The sequence below is a fragment of the Lissotriton helveticus genome, chromosome 2_2 (genome assembly GCF_964261635.1).
Source record: "Lissotriton helveticus chromosome 2_2, aLisHel1.1, whole genome shotgun sequence".
Classification (NCBI taxonomy): domain Eukaryota; kingdom Metazoa; phylum Chordata; class Amphibia; order Caudata; family Salamandridae; genus Lissotriton; species Lissotriton helveticus.
In genome coordinates this window covers 174,000,448-174,016,229 of record NC_136060.1, presented here as the reverse complement: position 1 = coordinate 174,016,229, position 15,782 = coordinate 174,000,448, and the positions used below count along the sequence as shown (strand labels likewise).

Sequence of the window (15,782 nt, the reverse complement as noted above, 5' to 3'; positions counted from 1 at the left end):
CCCTTTATTCTGGGCAAATCACTATCTTCCCGCCTACAAAAAATACATGTGCATGGTTTATAAAGTGTTCCCAGTAACCTTTGGGTCGAGTTCGAACTATATAAATCTGCCCCCCCCCAAAAATTAATAATGGACATTGACAACATGTGATTATGTAATTTTTTCAATGTACTGTTTTCTGTTTTTCAAACATGGGTGTGAGTTTGTAATACTCCATACAATATTGAGTGTTCTTAATTGTGCAGTGTCTAAAATATGTACTTTGGTGTCATAGTTATTGTGAGTAACACACGTGCATGATTTGAGATTTGTTCATCAGTTACAGATCCTGTTCAAATGCAGCAGACCACAATACATTCTAGCAACATGGGTACAGCCAGAATAGAGAATACATCCACTGATATTTGCAAAGAGATTGCAGAGGCAGAAAAGGATGTGAACCGTGTGGAGAAAGACACTCCGAAGGAGGTGCTCATCAAGAAAAAGGTAAGAAAATCAAGCCAGCTGGGACAGATCTGTAACTCGTTTGTATGGCATGAGTTTTGCCAGTTTGAATGGCCCACACATACGTTTTTTCATTGCAGAATACACGCTTGGTATTAACTGTGACATTGATTTTCTGTATTTCAGTGATTGCAAATGCAATGACAAGTGAGGAAAATTGTTTAAAACCTAGGCGCCAATTGTATGTTGTCCTGTTGTATTTTATGTTCAGCCATATTGAAACCAGTGTCACATAATCCCACTGTACTGTTCAGTATCTTCCAGACCCACAACTATTGTATAACACGAGCATCAGCATATATTTGTTGTATCAGTATATTTTAATTGAGTGGCATCTTTGCTGGATGGCGGTTAGTAGTAAGATTGAGTATCCTATAATTGTTGTTCTGTATATCTATCTGTCTGTGCTGTGCACTGGTCTGTGACAGCAACGTCTCTTCCTCTTTAAGACCATCATCCATTTAGAGGTTTCCTTATACACACAAACAGCTGAAAGTAAACATCAGCTATAGTCACACACGTATCCTACATAATAAACCTTGTGTTTTAATGTAGCGAACAACGGCATCACCAAAGGAATCGTTAAAAGCAGGCCAGGGACAATGATTTATTTGTATTTTTTTTAGAGTGAAACTTATTATGAGAATGTTTCATTTTGTTGCCTCGACTTGATTATTCAATCCAACCACTCTTGTCTTGATGCTTTTTCTTGGGTTATCTAAAAAAGGTATATGCTTTTAAACATAACACCTTGTTTTTATCATATACTTTTGATCAACTCGATATAGAATGTTGAGTGTTATTAGGAATCAAACTGTTAATCAAATTTGTTGCTGTTTCTTTTCTGCTATAATGAAAATAATGTTGAAACGGTCAGGGACTTTGGCTGTGCTCTGTATAGTATCCATACTGTTGGAGAGCAGCACTGCAACATTTCCTCCTTAAAAATATAATTTAGTAGGGTTTGTGTTTTTGGAACCTTCCCTTTTCTTATAAGTGCTTGACACAACTGGTTCTTTGCAAAATTGGGGGTACATAAAAGAAAAGAATGTTGGTGTTCAGCAAATGCTGGATGGATATCTAATACTTACAATGAGGTGTGGTTTTCCCAATAGTGAGCAGAATGCATATGTTAGCACTTACTGATATTACATTAACAATATTATTCTTTCATGGGTGTCTGGGAAATGAGGCTCGCTGCTGTATGTTCGAAAATCCTTGAGTCCCAAGTGTAGTACCTAGGGATTTATATCACAAACTCCACTGTATTCTTCTGTTGTCTGTTTGCACCATCCTCTAGAAATGTAGTGAAACCTTTGTGTGGTGTTTACCACAGTAAATAAAGAGAAATCTTCAAGTAGATACAAGCAGTTGAGTTTAATAAACATCAGCCACAAACTGCTACTGGTCAACTGACCAGAACTTCACGTGAACATTCTAAAGTGAGCATGCCACAACATAATTCACATAGACATACATTCCAAGTTCCATAAAGAACAACAGAGGTACATGGATAATATAAATCACACCATTACATATCTCTCTTCTTAACAAAAAGAAAAACATAGAGAGCAAGATCACAACGAGAAAAATACACAATAATGCCTATAGAAAAGCAAAACAAAAAAAACTTTAATAAAAATAAATCATACACAATCCTTCATGTAAGCAGGAGCCTTGCGTATCCTTTGACTCCTTACACGAACATCAAGAGAAGGCCTAGAACAATCTGTAGAAACATTAACTGAATTAAATAGATGGTTGTCAACATCAAAAACATCAAAATCATTTTGTCTACAAATTTTAGATTTCACAATTACTACCTGACTTTAATTCCAAATCCTCCCATCTTGAGTTTTTACAGCATTCTTAAAAACTTTTACTACAGGTCTAACATCAGTGTACTTTGACCAAGATTTGCGCCCAACAGGTGCTTTTATTTTAACTAAGTCACCTATCTTGACCTCTTGGAACTGAACACATTTCCTGTCATCAAAATACCTTTTCCTACAAACTTGCTTTCTCAACTCCCTTTCTCTCCATTCCCCAATGTGGTTATCTACAAGCCCTTTATTCAATTTCATCCACCCAGGACACCACAAGGTATTTGGAATTCTGCCTTGAAATAACTAAAATGGAGATTTCCCAGTAGTGGAGTGGGGGGGGGGGGGGGGGGGGGGAACACCGATAAGCAACTATCCTCTCCTTAAGAGCCACCTTCCAATCTAACCCATTAGTCCTTGCAAGCTGAATACATTCTTTTAGTGTATTATTAACTCTCTCAACAGCACCATTAGTTTCAGGATGATACAAAGAAGATCTCTTATGAATCACCCCACATTTATTTAAGAAACTATCGAAAACACTAGAACAAAATTGTGGTCCATTGTCTGATAAGATACTATTGGGAAAGCTTTCTCTCTTGAAAACCTCCTCCAAGAACCTGATTACATAATCTGAAGTTATATCCCTGACTGCACACACCTCTATCCATCTTGAGTATAAATCAATGACAACTATCAAATATGGGGTATCAGACACACCACTAAGTGGACCTAAAATATCTATCCCAAGGATGATTAGGTAAACTCCTACAAATCATGGGCATCTGTTTAGTCTTAAGAATGTTGTCACTGGCACAACATTCAACACACTCTCTAACCATTCTTTCTATTTCCAAATCCATCCCAGGCCACCAGAATTGTGTACGCATCATCTCTTTAGTTTTGAAAATTCCTAAGTGACCACAGTGTGCATGCGTCAACAATCTTTTTCTAATCCCTGAAGGAGGCACAAGTTTCACACCACGTGTTAACATACCATCAGTAATTGATAATTTCTCACAAACAAGAGACCATGGTTTTTCCAAACGTTTGTTTTCTCTCAACAACCTCATCACCTTGACTAATTCCTCATCCTTCTCCAGTTCTTTTTTCCACTCATTCTCCTCAACAGCACATTCTGTAACTTCACACACATTGATAACATCGTCAACCTCAAACACACCTTCATCACTTACAACTTCCCTATTTATCAATCTAGACAAACAATCAGCGGATTTATTGGTAACCCCAGGAATGTATTGTACATCAAAGTCAAATTCCTGCAATGAAATGATCCATCTCCTAATCCTAGATGAAATGGCATCTAAACCTTTCTTCCCAAAAACTTCCTTTAATGGCTTGTGATCAGATATGACAGTAACTTTAGTTCCCCAAATCAAATTTTTAAACTTTTTTAGTGCCCAAAAAATCGCCAACGATTCTTTCTCTATTACAGAGTAATTTAACTCCGGGCCTCTAAGACATCTTGACGCACAAGCAATCAGAGATTCCTTACCATGTTTGCTTTGAACTAAAACCGCTCCAAGACATTTGTCACTCGCATCAGTAAAGATGTACGTTGGGAAACCTGGAACAAATGCATGAAGGCACAGAGCTTTCTTCAACTCCTCCTTTATGTCTACAAACTCCCTCTTACATTCACTCGACCACTCAAAAACCACACACTTCGCAGTAAGTCTTCTCAAATTTTTAGTCTGGTCAGCAAAATGCATTATAAATTTTCCATAAAATTCAACCATACCAAGGAATGAAAGAAGTTCCTCCTTATTGACTGGCTCTGCCATTTTGTCAATTGAATCAACTAACTCACTTTTAGGAAAAACACCTTCACTCTTAATACAATGCCCAAGATAATTCACTTCTTCCATTCCAAATTTACATTTTTCTTTCTTGAGTGACAAACCTGCTTTGCTCAACCGTTCTAACACCGCACACACACGTCCATTGTGCTCAAGTATATCACTACCATAAATCAACAAATCATCTTGATAACATTTAACACACAGAAGACCTTTCAGAATTCTAGTCATGATGCGTTGAAATACTGAAGCTGCTGAGATAAGCCCAAAAGGCATCCTTTTAAATTTAAAAGTGCCCATTGGTGTAATAAATGCTGTTAACTCATGAGAAGCCACATCTAATTTTACTTGGTGGTAAGCAGAAGCTAAATCTAGGGTGGTAAAATACTTCGCTCCTTCCAATGTTCCCACAATTTCATCAATATTCGGCAAGGGAAACCTGTCCACAACAACCTCCTTATTCAAAGCGCGTAAATCTATGCATAAACGAATCTCACCAGAAGGTTTTTTAGCTATCACAACAGGTGCCAACCATTCTGTGGCCTCTACAGGCTCAATAATCTGATTCTCAATAAGCTTATCAATTTCCTTCTGTACCTTTTCTTGTTCGCCCAAAGGAATTCTCCTTACTTTTGCTACAACTGGGACTGCATTCTCTTTTAATTTAATACGGTGCTTGTAACCTTGTAAACATCCTAAATTTTCATTAAAAACATTAGGAAATTTATTGGCAAACAAGGAAGACATATCCACTTTCTGTATTTGTACTTGAGGTGAAGCATTAGGATTAAGTTTAACCCCTAGATCACGTTGATGTTGCCAACCTAGTAGAGCATCACCTTGCTTTGCCACATAAACTTTACCTGGAATAATGCAACTTCCTAACTCAATGGTAGCCACAAAGTACCCCAACATTTTGATAGGTTTCCATAACCCAAAGGAGAAATGTCACTTCTTAAAAGCTCAACTCTGTTATTAAAATTTTGAAGATACAACATTTCATCAATCATAGTAATTTGTGAGCAAGAATCAAATTTGAAGTCAATTAATGCATTATCAACTTTTACTAAATGTGAAGGATGTTCCAATAGGTTTCCATTGACTTGAAAAGTCACTGTTTTTACCTGAGGTTGTGACCAACTTCTACCAGAACCCTCCCTTTTGCTAATTTTGGTTCTACAACATTTCGAGAAATGCCCCCTCCTTCCACAAGTATTGCACGTAGATTTTAATGCAGGGCAATTAGGAGAATTTGCCAAATGACCAAAATTCCCACATCTAAAACATGAAAACTTATTGTTTACATAAGTAACATTTGTATTAGAGCTATTCAACACAGTATCACTTTTATCTATAGTATCTTTGTCTTCTTTTTTCACTTGACATATAACTTCTTCAACTTTAGATACACTTTGTTTCAGCGTCTGGTCTTTTCTTTTCCCCCTTTCAGTTCATCTACACATTTAGTCATGTGCTCAACTTGTTTTGCAATAACTAATACTTCTTCCAATGGAGGCTCATCTTTTAACCAAAGTTCTTTTCTTATGCTGTCATGTGCGCATTTTGAAAACAAACTGGTCTCTTATCCTTTCTTCCAAAGTTTGACCAAATTTGCATGAGGAGGCCAACTTCCTTAATGCCGAGACATAGTCTTCCACCGATTCATCTTTCTTGTGACCTCGCAAACCAAAATGATATCTTTCCATTATTGTACTTAATCTGGGTAGATAATGCCGATCTAATTGTTCAATTGCTATTTCGTATTCATTTAAGTTTCTTTGTTCTGACTCACTTAATTCCGGTAAGTGTTCCAAAACATCCTGACCTTCTCCTCCCAGACAATGCAGTAATAAAGAATGTTTTCTATCTGCATTTAAGTTCGTGCCACACACCCTTGCATAGTTAGCAAATATTTTCTTCCATTTCTGCCATTTAACATTAGGCTCACCTGGGCTCGTTAGAAAAAATGCAGGCTGAGTCACGTTTTGCATTTTCCTCTAATTTTATCCAAAGCCACTAGGTTTAATTCTGTTATTTACCACAAATAAATACATTTTGCTTGTTACCTTTTTGTATTCTTTTTAATTATTTATACTTTTTTTTAATAACAGATTAAATTACGATGCTTTTCCTGTTTTTCTACTTATAAATGTATCCTCTTGTTATAATAAAATCATAAGACCCTTTTTTTTTTTTTTACAATAGTCTTTACTTCTCTAATGGCTTGTGAGTTCTTAATTTAATTTTCCTTGTCAATTATTTTGCTAGCAAATTGCTATGCGTCACACTGCATCCCTTTAAAAACGTAGACTGTGCTTTTGTTGTCACAAAGGCGATGACGAAGGAGTGTCCCTGGGAATCACAGCGCGCTCCTTCGTATTCCTTTAAAGCTAAGAATGCACCATTGTTATGAAGAGAACGTCTTTTACGTAAAACGCGTTACGCGTCACTGAAACGCATACTAAACGTGCGTGAAAATCCTCTTCATCCAGACGTACAGCAAGCAAACTGGAACGGATACGCGAGTTTCTCAAACGTCACTGGCACGCACTACCGTTGACGAAGATAAACTCCGATCTTAATTTCCAAACTCCCGCAATGCTCTCCATAGACCTTCCACCATACTCCTCTCCATATTTCCTTTGTTGTACCTCGAACGCAACGTCCGAACAGCCGCTGGGAAGACAACGCTTCACTTTAAATACGTCAGCCGCTGGAGGAGTGGTAAGTCTAACAAGCTAGTCTTTGTGTTGAGGTTATTTCTATCCCATCCTCGTTGCCAAATAAATGTGGTGTTTACCACAGTAAATAAAGAGAAATCTTCAAGTAGATACAAGCAGTTGAGTTTAATAAACCTCAGCCACAAACTGCTACTGGTGAACTGACCAGAACTTCACGTGAACATTCTAAAGTGAGCATGCCACAACAGAATTCACATAGACATACATTCCAAGTTCCATAAAGAACAACAGAGGTACATGGATAATATAAATCATACCATTACACTTTGCTCATCCATTTACTATTTTTCCAAAATCTAAGTTGCTCCTTATAACCTCGAAACATTTACTTCAGAATACTGCTCAAATTTAAAGTCAGCAGTCTGCTGTCTTCCAAAATAAACACTTGTATTTCTGCATGGAAAACAGATGTACCCCTGTAGCTAAGAAGCTTTGTAGATAGTTGTGAGAAGCACCCGTGTGTTAATAAAAGTTATCCATTGTGTGTTGCTGGAAAGATGACCTTTCTTTAAAACATCGGAACTCCTTATTGTCAGAGTTGATGAGCTGCCACTGTCTTGTGCTCCGAGTATTTTCATTTACTACTGAGCTGCACAGTTGATTAGTAAAGCGTTCTACTACCCAAAGGTGTCTAGGCGCTGGTGCTTGACCAATAGTGCCCATCAATGACTTCAGACTCCTCTGTTTATTTACAAGAGGGATGGACTATCCAGAATTTTTCAAACTCCTTCTGCCAGTTCCACACACAAAAACGAGGGGGCAGGGATTGAAACATAGTTGACATATTCATCATAAGAGCTGCATTTTGTTTGGAAAACCGTTTTTCTACATTATGCTGAAAAGCGTTTCGTGTGCTTTCTGATGAGTGTAGAGATCTTTCTGAAAAGAAAAACGTTCTGCATTTTAAAGGTCTGAGATATGTTAGACATCAATATATAAGCGTGTGAATATCTACAAAGTAATGCCACAGAATGTTCCACAACAGACCATGTTGCATCATTACTTTTTCAAAGCCACTGAATTCAGCCAGCTCTGTAACATCATTTGATTCTGCACCCCCTCATGAACGCGCGGCTCCAGCTCATGACGTAAAAATGCACGCGCCTGCATGCAAGATGTCCGTCAGTGAAGTTTTCTCATGCATACTCACTGCTCCCCTCTGTCTCCCAATTCTTCTCTCTCTCACACACACACACTTTGTCTCTGCAGCTCTGTTTCCTCCTCTCCATATCTCCCACAAAGATGCTTCCTCTCCTTCTGTCTCTCTTTCTTGCTCTGTTTCCCTCCCCTCACACACAAGCTCTCTCTCTCTCTCTTACCCTACCTCCTCTTGCTCCCTTTCTTCCCCCTCCATCTCTTTCAACAACCAATGGGGACCACAGACGTCTCATCCTGTACTGGGCAGATGATTCAAAAGTGTGAATTGTAAAACAAATTCAGTTAAAAACCTTGTGTATAGCTTTCAAGTCCCGGCATGGCCAGGGTCCTACTGGGTTAACTCACTACGTTAAACCCTATACCTCTCGAGCGCTCTGGTCTGCTGCCTGCAGAAACCTTGCCGTCCCCGAATTCAACAAGCATTTGCAATGTAATAGGTCTCACAGTACTGAAAATTTGAGCTATTGGCGTTTTGTTATTATTTGCAACGCCAATAGGTCAAACTTTCAGTAATGCAAGACCTATTGCATTCCAAATGCTTGTTCTGATTGCTGCCTAGCTGATGCGGCCAGAGCTGTACTTATGTCCTGTTTGTTTCTTCTAAGGTTCAGGGGAGTGTGTCATTCTTCAGGGGTAGGTGTTTCTTCCATTACAAATAAAGTTTTATAAAATGTTTTATTTGTTTTTTGACACTTTTTACGGTCTTTAGTCTGTGGTTCATAGAACTAGTCTGCCCTTCAACCCCAGGAGATGAAATGTGTCTTCAGCTTGCGTCCACATTTCCATATCTGGAGCCTTGCTAACCCTGGTTTGTGTCTCTCCATGGACTACAGTGCTTTTTCAGTCTAACTCTAGACCGGTCCTGCCACTGCCTTCAGATGGGATGTTGGGCCATGGTTTTCTTCATTACATTGGTCTACTTATTGTAGTTCACGCCATATTAGTCTGCACAGAGCTGCAGTAATCAGTGGCATTACATAGGCTTGTGACTTGTGGACAGCACCACACTTACTTCAGTGATACGAGATCAGCCACAACTTCCACAAGCATAGCTTGTTGGACAGGATTTCCATAAGAGATCGCCAGCTGGCGTTCTTTTCACAGATCTAGCCAGTAATGTGACACGTGCATAATTTCTCTGCCTATATCCCTCTGCGTGTTAATGGCTTCTACTGCACATACCTTTCAAAATGTTTCTAGTCTCGTAATGGATACATTTACTCCCGTCTTATTGGTTCTTCAGCGTGGAGATTGTAAGCCACCATTGACCATCCCATTTTCTACCTCATCACCTAAGATCCCATGTGCATTCGAAGCATTGGATCAGTCAAGATGGTTGCTGCACTGTGTTTGGTGTCAGAAGAATCTTCAAAACAGAAATGTTCGGATGGCCCCTTACTCACAACTTGGGATTATTTTCATTCATTTTACTCTTTAATAGATGCATGCTACACAACTGTGTAAGGATAGACTCTCTTTTTGCAAAACCCTTTTTCGGAAGGGATGACCCTTCCTCTTAGCAGGATGTTTAGACCGGCACATCTGTGTGTTAAGATACTAAGCCCAAAGGCCTTGTTCTTTAAGCCTTTTGTTAAATGCATGCATGCCTATCTGAAATTTTTCGAAAGTGCCTGGGCGTTTTTTCAGGCTCTAGAGAGGAACTTTAACCTCCTGACACCGCCACAGTTAGTAACTTCCACCTATTCATCTGTTGCATCCCAGCAGTATGAATGTATTTGCTATATTTTAAAAAAAAACATTTAAGCCAGTGGAATTCGGTGACTTTAGACAGCTCACGCTACTTTGTTGATTCGTCGTTCAACGGAATTATAAGTAGTTTTGATGCTACAGAAATGCACACTTTCCCAAAAAGAACAAGGCAGCGCTGAGAAAACTCGCTCCTTTATTTTCAAAGTGTTTCTTAATGTTTCATTCACGACGGTGAAGTGCACCACCATTAAATAGCTTCCAAAATATTAGTATCCAAAATATTCTTTAATCTTCACATGAATATTGTAAAAACAGCCAATGCGTTTGGTCCAACTCCTATGGACTTCATCAGGACGTATTTGTTAGTTGTATTTCTCTGTATTTATTAACGTCAGTGCCAACACTGTGATTATTCAGATTGATGGCCCCTCCATTCATGTGCCCAATCCCTCATAAGTAGGGGTGGGCGGAATCTGCGTAGTCGCGCTACGCAAAGCTCCGCGAAACTGTAAAAAATCTCCGCGAGCACACGAAAGTTCTGCAAACACGCGGAATTTTCTTGTTCCGCCCATTTGAGATACTTTTTTCCTGTTCGTGTACATGTATTTTGAAAGGGTGAACAAGCAAAAAATTCTGCGAAGCCGCGGATTGCGGAATTTTCGGCAATTCCGCGTTCTCAGCGGAACGCAAAATTACCCAAATTCCGCAAACGAAATTTACCGCCCAGGCCTACTCATAAGTCCAGGGTCGGGTTCAATGTCACTTTATTTAGTGATATTGCAACAGTGTCTTAGTAACTTAGAATGATGTTGCTCCCTCATTAACCCCACTGCCTTCCATCATTCTTACTATTTGACTGTTGTGTGCTTCCAGTCCTCGTGCTCAATTGTTCCTCCTCTTCCTTTGTCCTTTGTATCTCACAAAACCTTTACTGATCTTCACACATGATTGAACGAGCATTAGACTTATCTGCTTTTGGTTCCTGGCTGCCAGCAGCCAGATATGAAGTCGTTGGTGGTCTCAGTGTACACACAAGTAGGAAGAATGCTTAATACATAAGGAGTCTGGAAACAGCAGGAGTAGTGGATGTGCCCGTTTAACAGTTTAAAATGTTCTACTTTGGACTAACAGTGGGGGAACGCTGAGGGAGGTGAGGTTGTTACACAGGCTTGCTGTTTCACTTTTGTTGTTTGTGCTTCTTAATGTTCTTAACAATCAAAATCATCATCTCCTTGCCCTAGATCCAATGAATTAAATGTTTAAGAAACCTAATCCTTGATTGTCGTTCCAGGACTACAGGCTTTCATGTGTGGTCCGTGCTACACTTTTACCATTGCCATTTCTTCAAATTTGTATTTATTTATTTAATTTATTTATGTTTTAGTGCAGACGTTGCAACAGCTGCAACGAAGGGTTTTCTGTAGAAGTGATCACAGATGTAGTGAAATTTCATTAGAAAAAAGAGGTAGAGTGTTGCTAACCATACCACATGTAGGAAAGTGGCCCTTTTTAGGTCTCGCCTGTCAATGCGCATGCGCCTTGAGCTTGCGAGACTATGGGGGCTTAAACAGACTTTAACCAACTTGCAAGGAATCGATGGCGATTCCTTGCAGTGCCCGTGAAATTCAAGCTCAATGCGCATGCGCATTGACATTAAAAGCGCGTGCACATGCCCCCAGCCGCCTGCCTTGCATGTCTTTTCCCTCAGCCGCACTCCTCCCACACCCCCGCTCCGCCCCCTCCCCTGCCTGCCGTGTCGCATTTCTCCAGGGCACCTCCCCTCATCAGTTCCCCAGCAGCATCTGTTCCCCAGCCTGCCGAGAGCAGCTCTTCCTGCTCCGCCCTCTCCCCACTCTCTCTCCCCTCACGACGCTCCTCCCGCTCCGCCCCCTCCCCACTCTCTCTCCCAGCACACCTCCCCCTCCAGCATATTTCGTTGTACTGGGTAAAAAACTGTTATTGAATCTCACCTTCTGCAAAAGATGCATCATGTGTGTACACAAATGGGTTTGTCGTTTTCCGCTAAAAGGATACTTTAACATCTGTACCCGTACATACTGCGCTTATGGTGAAAGTATATTCTCTAGCTAGATGTAGATTGCCAGTTTGCAATGCATGCATGAATTTGAATGTAGTCTTACAAACTTTAAAGAGCACTGCAACTTTTCTGGTATACACTCGTCAAGCATGAGCACACTGTTCGGTGCGTAAAATGGCATGGCCCTATAAATAAATTCCCATATAGACATAGGATTCCTGTTCCAAATGCAAAATATAAAACGTTGTCGGTTTAGGATATTAATGTATTTTTAATTCAAAAGCCTTCGCAATTTGCTCACCTACTCAGTACCTGCCAATAGCAATGTCTATTTGAGGTGTAAGATATTGCCATTATTCAGATAAACTTAACTTTGGTAGTTTTACTGTATGCTGCCTTCTTTTTCATGCGGTTTCAACAGCGTACCATATTTATGATGAGAACATTCCAGTGTAATCAGAGTGCCATTCTACTATTGGGAAATTGAGTATCTGAATATAGTCGTGCTAACGTTACTGATCTATTGTGCTTTGCTGCCTTAACTGAACGGCACATATACAACCTGCTGTAATCCTAGTTGGTAATAGAGCGGAATAGAAAAGACAATTAACTGGCCGTGCATTTGTTCTGAGTGGTTGCACTGATGATTCTAATCGTGTGTACATTCTTACATTAGTTATATTCGTAGATCCGTACTTTCCATACTAGATCACTTAACCACATAGTAGACATACCACATCCCTTTCTGCCACACCTTCATGTGCGTAAATCATATGGGTTTGAACCTCCATTGTATTAAAATGTAATCTAATAGGTCTGATTTCTCCTCATAAATATAGGGGCAGCTGGCACTGCTGTGGGCTCAGAATGCTGGCCTTTTCCAAGAGTCTGAGGGTCTAGGTCAGAAGATGTGTGTCCTAAGGTCCAGAGACAAAAATGATGCTGCAACTAGACATATTAGTTTCATGAAGAAGAGTTCGAATGTTATGCTTTTGTATACTCCCTCCTACCTCCTTCAATTCTTAGTCAAATCGCGAACAAGAACGTGGGCCCCTTGTCACGAAGAGTGACTTGTAAACTGCAACTACATTTTAATCAACTGCCCTGTGTGGAAAGCCAGGCAGGTGGGTGTAGCATCATCCACTACAGGCAGCAACCAGTTATACTTTTATACTCTCTCCCATCCGCCACCTCATCCACCACCGCATCCACCACCACCACATCCACCACACCCACCACCAGCACTTCCACCACCACATCCACCACCACTTTCACCACATCCACAACCACCACATCCACCACCACATCCACCACCACATCCACCACCACCACATCCACCATCACCACATCCACCATCACCACATCCACCACCACCATATCCCCCAGATCCACCACCACCACATCTATATGTGTGTGGCTCTGTGTGTGTGTAGGTGCAAATGCAATGTTCTTGGATTTTTGTCACAATAAAATACACTGAACATAATCTTCACAAAAGTTATTTACAAACGTTTAAGCTATTGCCATTATAAATTAAATAAATTATTTAAGTATTAATTATTTACAAAAATTAAAAGCCATTGTTATTTGTAATATCAATACATCTAAGTCACGTAAATACAAAACATGTTGCATTACAAATGCTATAGGTGTCACATTAGCAAAAGTTATAACTATTGGCATTGTAAATGACAAAGCTATTAATTTAGCTATTTTCAAAAACAACACATAAATAAAAAAAAATCATTTACAAGACCAATAGCTCCAACTTTTCTAATGCGAGACCTATTGCATTTCCAATGCTTGTTTAGATGGTCACCCCCACTTTCTGCCAGGTATTTGATGTGATTTCGACTGGAAGTGCACTAGGTTCCTGCTAACCAAGACCGAGTGGCAGAGCTCTTTCCCAATAACTGTGCAATTGTACCCCAATTGGCAATACCGTTGGCACTCCCTGTATGTCCCTAGTAAGTGGTACCTCTGGGACCTAGGACGAGGAGGCTAAAGAGGGTCTTTAAGGGCTGCAGCACGAATTGTCACTCCATACGACCCCACACCAAACACATACAGACTTCATGTCTTAGTGCAAACCAAAGTGAAAACCCGACGTGACACATATCCCTGTGTGCTATGTCCACAAACATTGCATGTAGTATAAGTAAGTTACCCCTACTGCAGGCCTTACAGCCCTAAGGCACGCTGCACTATACTACACATGAGGATCTATCTGCATGAGCAGATCTGCCCCTGTGCTGGTCAGCTCTATTGCTGCCAGTACAAGTGAACAGGGAAGCCATTGTGAGTACATGTGCTGGTCACTGGGGAAAACGAGTTCCCCTGCTACATGATGGCTTCACTGAAAATAGGGATGTTTGATAGCAAACATCTCATATTAATAACCCCACACTGATGCCAGTGTTGGATTTATTATGGCACACAGAGGGCTCCTTAGAGGTGCCCCCTAAAAATCTACCAGCATACTGACTGGCTGGTGTTCCCCAGCCTGACACCAGACATAAGTTTCTGACTCCCAAGGAAGAGGGCATTTGCTCTCAGGCCAGAAACCAAGCCTGCTCAGGCAGACTGTGTTTACATCCCCTCTCACAGGATGACCTGCAGATTAGCATTCCAAGACATGGGAGCTTCGAAGAGCTCACCTCCTTTGGTATGCAACTCTGGCTTCTCTCACAGGAAAGGAAGCTGACCCCGCTTTGTCCTGGGACCTTTGGTACCTGGACAGGCGGTAAACTTAGCTAGTCAGATAGGCGTGTCCATTCTCAGGCCAGTACCACCCCTAAAGTGGGCGCTACCTGAGGTGGAGGGGACTTTTCAGATTTAGCCATCTTGGTGATGTCAAACTTAGGAACTCTGGGACCGGGTTATGCCAACGTTCCACGCCAAGTGGTCTTGTAGGGGCCATAGTAACCCTAATGCCCCTAAATTCAGCATTTGACGTTCACGGTCATCAATGCTGACAACCAAACTCGGGTCCATCCCATGGCAAAGGTATCCTTAGAATGGGGGTGGTTACTGGCCAAAAAGGTGGTGGTATCCTCTGCAATTACGGTAGCCTATCTGCTAGGAAATGATCTGGAGTCATCAGCATGGGCTGAGGTCAAAAGAAAGATCCATGCAACTCTTCTAGGTCTACCTGAAAGGGTGTGGGTAAAAATTAGAGCACAATGCAAACCCATAGTGAAAAATAAGAATTGGAACCTGGAATAATGACCCAACCTTCCAAGGAAAAAGGCAGGAAGACTGGGAAAACTGCTTCAAACCAGCCACAAGCTCAGGTCCCATCTCATCAGGAAAAAAGCCTGTCTGCCCCAAAGGGAACTGAATCCCAGGAACTTGGGCCTTACACAGCAGAGCTCCTAAGTTTTGGGGTACCCTCTAGGGAAGAGCTGTGCCAGGGATAGAGGACCTGCCCCACTGTTTAATGCCCGAGACAGCAAGCTGCTGATCAGGAAAAGGGAGAAGTCAGTGGCTCCCACAGAACCTATTGTGAGGAGGGACTCCCTTACACTGAGGCAAGAGACCACGAACCTGGTGCCACTAGGAGTTGAGTCTTCATGTTCTAAGTGGAAATATCTGGAGAGGCTATCTGCATTGCCATGGTCAGTCCCAGGTCTATGTTCCACTGTAAAGTCCATCCCCTGTAGGGAAATGGACCACCTGAGTAGTTTGGGATTTTCACCCTTCATCTGATTTAGCCTCTGAATTTTGAAGTGAGTGCCAAACAAGTATGGCCTCAGCTTCTTCAGGGCCCAAACCGCAGCAAAGGCCTCCCTCTCAATAGCTGACCAACGTTTCTCTCTAGGGGTCAGCCTTCTGCTAATAAAAGCAATGGGCTGGTCTTGACCATCTATATTCAGTTGTGAAAGTACAGCTCCCACACCCAACTCAGAAGCATCTATTTGGACAATGAACTCTTTGGAGTAATCTGGACTTTTCAGAAAAGGTGCAGAGCATTTGGCCCGCTTCAGGT

The 15,782-nt window shown here is 41.0% G+C and overlaps 1 protein-coding gene across 1 annotated transcript in view; it reads left to right on the top strand.

Moving 5' to 3' along the window:
- The window catches only part of LIMCH1 (LIM and calponin homology domains 1), a 990,782-nt gene that overhangs the window by 829,569 nt on the left and 145,431 nt on the right, over positions 1-15,782 (top strand). Inside the window, exon 21 of the mRNA XM_078678256.1 lies at positions 320-486. Coding sequence (XP_078534382.1) covers positions 320-486 — 167 coding nt within the window. The remainder of the gene's footprint in view (positions 1-319; positions 487-15,782) is intronic.